Below are 4,460 nucleotides of genomic sequence, written 5' to 3'. Positions count from 1 at the left end.
TGCCGTTTGCTTGTAACGTCGAGCTTTATCGTGTAATCAAGTTTTCGTCCACTCAAACAGATCATTTCTTTATGTGTGACCCCGTCGATGTTGTTTAGACAACGTCTGAGTTTTTTCTTCGAACTTTATCGTTCTTTGAGAAAGTTTTTAACTTTGGTTTTGGGATTAACCTCCTGCCCGTCCCAGCACGTGGCTTGTTTGCGTGAATGTTCAAATAGCGTTGCTTAAAGTTCGTCAACGCCTCGCTCGAGGTTTCGATATCAAGAAAGAAGCTATAGCTAATCAGGTGACCGTATTCGTGCAGGAATGCGCTCAAAGAGCTCCTGTATTGCGGCCAGTTGATCGTTGATAGGATGTACCGAGTGGATTTTGACGTCAATTGGATGTTCTCAGTAGGGAGGAATTAGCCAGAAAAATTCGGTTTTCGACTCCAGCAATAGGAATTCACAAAATATGTGTTCACAAATTGAGGTTACTAACTTGGAGTTTATCAAAATAGAATATGCTTGACTCGGTTCCGCGGATAGAGCTGCTGCCCCATTCAAGATCCAGAGACCGGTACCCTGATATTCCATATGAGTGATCTTCTTTGACCTTGAACTCGGTAACAACAAAAATGTCTAGACGGCCGCTGTTTATCATCTCAACGAAATTGCAGTTTCGTCTCTTGATAGATTGGGCACTCACATCGATGATCTTGATAGGAGCTATGTTGCTGGGGTGCTTCCCTCTAATAGGAGCCGTTGCAGCAATTCAAGCTTTACATCCAGTTTTGTCAGTGGTCTAACACAACGGCAAAAGAATTCCAAATAGACATGCGCAGATCCTAATCCGAGTGAGTACCTCTTTGCGGCGAAGTGGTGTTTGTTTTCTTGCGGGCGATAGTCGCACGGCCAGCTCTGGTACTGGACGGATGTCAGCTATCGTTTCAGGTTGATATCGGAGTTGAGTTCTGGTAGTGTCTGAATAAATAAACTCGACGTTGAATAAACTAGGGGTTGACTCCTTCATCCAGACCGATTCTGTCAGTTCAACGTTTGCCTAGCGGAACGTGTTTCTAGCCGGCGGATTGTTTAAAATTTGTTTGGCAGCTGTCGCGGTTTTGGCGGACGGGCATCCAGCGTAACACGCCAGATGTCCAGGATTTTTTCAATTTATGCAGGTTCTTTCAAAAGGGTCGTTGTCGAGATCTAGTGAAGGATTCCTTTTAGGATCAAGACAGAGGCCTTCTCTGCTACTGAGACAATTTTATGGACGCCTTTGTCAAACATTTCAGTTTTCTGAGAATTCTGTCTTGAATGCACCTGCATCCTCGGCGCACAGGAATTTTAGTCTGAAAGACCCGGACTCCGGACTTCTGTAAAGTAATCCGAGTTTTCGACGCATTATCAGATTTGGATAAAAATTAAACCTATTTATCTTCCCGAGTGCTGGGTTGACGATCGTGAGAGCATATGAAAGGTTCGAGCTACAGCGGCGAAGCATGCAATTAAATCGGACTCGAGAACAACCACAAAAGTGGCCTGCCCTGTGAAATGGATAAGTGTACCCGTCGAAGACACTTGCTCGGGCTCGAAGAGAAGGATAATTGACTGAAAGCAGACGCAATAATTAAAAATCACTGACTCCCATTGCTGTGGAGACCATAAAACTCCACCACCGCGCCCTCATAGAAATTGTGTCGGGACTAGGGAGCAGCACCGGGCAAAGAGAGGACCCTCCTCAGAGAAGCCGGGATCACCTGATTAATTAGTTCTATGTTTTGGACGGTGATCTTGGTTCTAATAATAATAATTGCTTTGAGAAAAACGGCATTCTTGGAGTGAAAATTCGAAAATTCATCTTAACAAAAAAAATGGCATGGTGTGTGTCTATGTGCCTGCCTGTGTGCACACCAACTTCAAATTGGCAATGTACAGATAATTTGTCAATAATGGGGAACAAGCTCAAAATGATGAGGTCCTCCAAAAATATCCTCAAGAATATTTTCAATGATGAGATCCTTTAAACCTTCCTGCCAAAAAAATTAAAAAAAATTCCGGATTTTGGTTAAAATAAAAAACTAAGAAGACAGTAGACCACATGGCTACGCGATGCAACAGGATGCTATACAGTGACTATATAAGAAGGCACAACGAAGTTGTGGGTTGTATCCATTTAAAGCAAACCGAAGTGGAAAAAGTAGATAAATAAAATCTTCAAGCTGGAGAACCTAAGATACTTTACGGGCCACCTGGAGGATTATTCCAACTGACATGGGGGTGAGGGGGTTTCAACGTGTTACAAAGCTTATATAGAAAAATTATCTGTTCAAGACTCGACGAAAACATACATTCAGGTACTTGTGATAAAAAAAAGACACGACAAACCATACTGAAGCATAAACATGGCATTCATATGCCTCAAAAAGAATTCATTACGGCAACCAGCCAGGTAATTGAAATGAAAAACCAATTTTGGAAGACCAACATGATGAAACAAGTAGGCAAATTATTATTGATTCGGAGCATGAAAGTGAATGTGCAAATAGTGAGTTGGTGGATAATTCTCCCAAAAGAATAAAAATTTCAAAAGACCAGGATCAGTCTAGTTACATTATAAAATTGATATTTCAAAATAGATTTACTAATTAATGATTAGGTGTTAATTTCTTAACAATATTGGTTTTAACTAAAAAAACCTCATCCGCTTGCATAGAGAATTGTGGGTAATTATTTTAGTAAAAGCCACTAATGGCCTACATTTTTTCACAAAATAATAGATTTTTTGGATCTTATTAAAATATTTATTGATTATAAAATTTAAGACTGCCAACATTCTTTTAAATCCATTTTTTAAAGTCCATGGTGCTTCTCATTGACACAAATCCCAGGATAGACATCCGTTTTTTAATTTAACCCAAGAATCACCAACAATTAATTAGGGTAATTAATTAAATGATTCCGACAATCCTCAAGATCTTTCTCAGGTTTTCCCGATAGACATCCTTTTTGAATCAAGTAATCTTCTACCTTTTTATTTACTAACTTCTAAAACAGATTTATTAATTATTTTAGTTAGTCAATTTTTTTATCATTACTTAAAATTAATTATAAATATTTTAAATTTTATTTACGTTCCTTTTGTGGTGTTAATTCTTTTTTATATTTTTAGAATGTCTTCAAAAAATCCTTTTCTAAATTCAAGCGATGACGAAGACTACAAATTTGGTAATACAAACAAAGCCAAAGCAGAGACAAGGCGATCTGAGCTCTTAGACCAGGCTAAAAGCATGAATCAAAGAAAAATTGAATCAACTCAACGTACACTTGCGCTTATAAATGAAAGTGAGGTTGTGGGAATCTCCACTGCAGAGGTTAGCTTGACTTTTTTTATTTCTCAGCAATTGAGCCAACAGGGAGAACAGCTCAGAAATATCGACGCAAAACTTGGAATGATGGACGAAAACCTGAATGAATCACAAAAAAACTTAAACGGAATGAACAGTTTTTTTCGTAGCTTTTTTTCTCCCAAAAAATCAAAAATTTCAAGTACAACAGTAAATCAGAAGAATACTGAGAGTAAATCCTCTTTTGTGCAAAATGATCCTCCTCAAATACAAACGACTGGAACGTCAGATTTAGATGATAACCTCGGAATGATTGCTTCTGGAATTGGACGTCTAAAGGGACTTGCTATTGGCCTCAATGATGAGATTGATCAACAAAATAAAGATTTGGTGAAATTAAATTCAAAAACTGCAAAAATTGATCTCAAATTGTCTTCGCAACAGGCACAAATTAAAAAAATTATTTAATAACTGTTAATATAAATTTTCTCTACCCATCTTGAAAATTTTATTTTTTTAAAAAAACTTGGCTTTTACTTCTTCAAAGGTTTTAAAGACATGTTTATCTGTGTACACCTCAACTGTCCTCTCCCATGGGTTTCGAGAATTGTGGAAATACCCCTTTTTGAATGCATACTACCTAGTTGCTGTCGGTCCCTGACATCCTAGCGAATTCTGTAACTATTTAATAGATTTGAAGCAATAAATTGGTCTGTGAGGGTGTACAAAAAACGGAAAATTGATTTCGTTGATGAAGTTAAGAAGAGCCCAAAAACTTCTATTTACTTTCAGCTGATTACATTCGGCTTATTATGAGCAAGTACAACGATGACAGTCAAATAACACGAATCTATGTAATGCTAGGAAACTTATGAATTCAAAAAAAGTCAATAAAGCTAGAAAGATTAATCAAGAGCAAAAAAATTTAAACAATTTAAGCGTGTCAATTTCTAAACAAAAATTTGTTTTGATGAACTAAATATAGACATTGAGAATGTGAAGGATATCCCAAGAGAGTTTCAAGAACCAACTCTTGAGATGAAGAGAAAAATTATTTTCATTAATTTAAGACTTAATACGGATTAAAAATAAACAAATATTTGTTCACAAGATGAGTAAAGAATTCCAAAAA

At 37.2% G+C, this 4,460-nt stretch overlaps 1 protein-coding gene across 1 annotated transcript; it reads left to right on the top strand.

Moving 5' to 3' along the window:
- The first annotated feature begins 2,386 nt into the window (after positions 1-2,386).
- Positions 2,387-3,796, top strand: LOC115227284 (synaptosomal-associated protein 25-A-like). Its single transcript, XM_029798164.1, has 2 exons — positions 2,387-2,433; positions 3,154-3,796. Exons 1-2 carry the CDS (start codon positions 2,387-2,389, stop codon positions 3,794-3,796), a joined length of 690 nt encoding a protein of 229 aa, XP_029654024.1.
- Positions 3,797-4,460: the final 664 nt, after the last annotated feature.

The sequence above is a fragment of the Octopus sinensis genome, unplaced genomic scaffold, assembly GCF_006345805.1.
Source record: "Octopus sinensis unplaced genomic scaffold, ASM634580v1 Contig02586, whole genome shotgun sequence".
NCBI lineage: Eukaryota > Metazoa > Mollusca > Cephalopoda > Octopoda > Octopodidae > Octopus > Octopus sinensis.
This window is presented reverse-complemented; position numbering and strand designations above follow the sequence as displayed.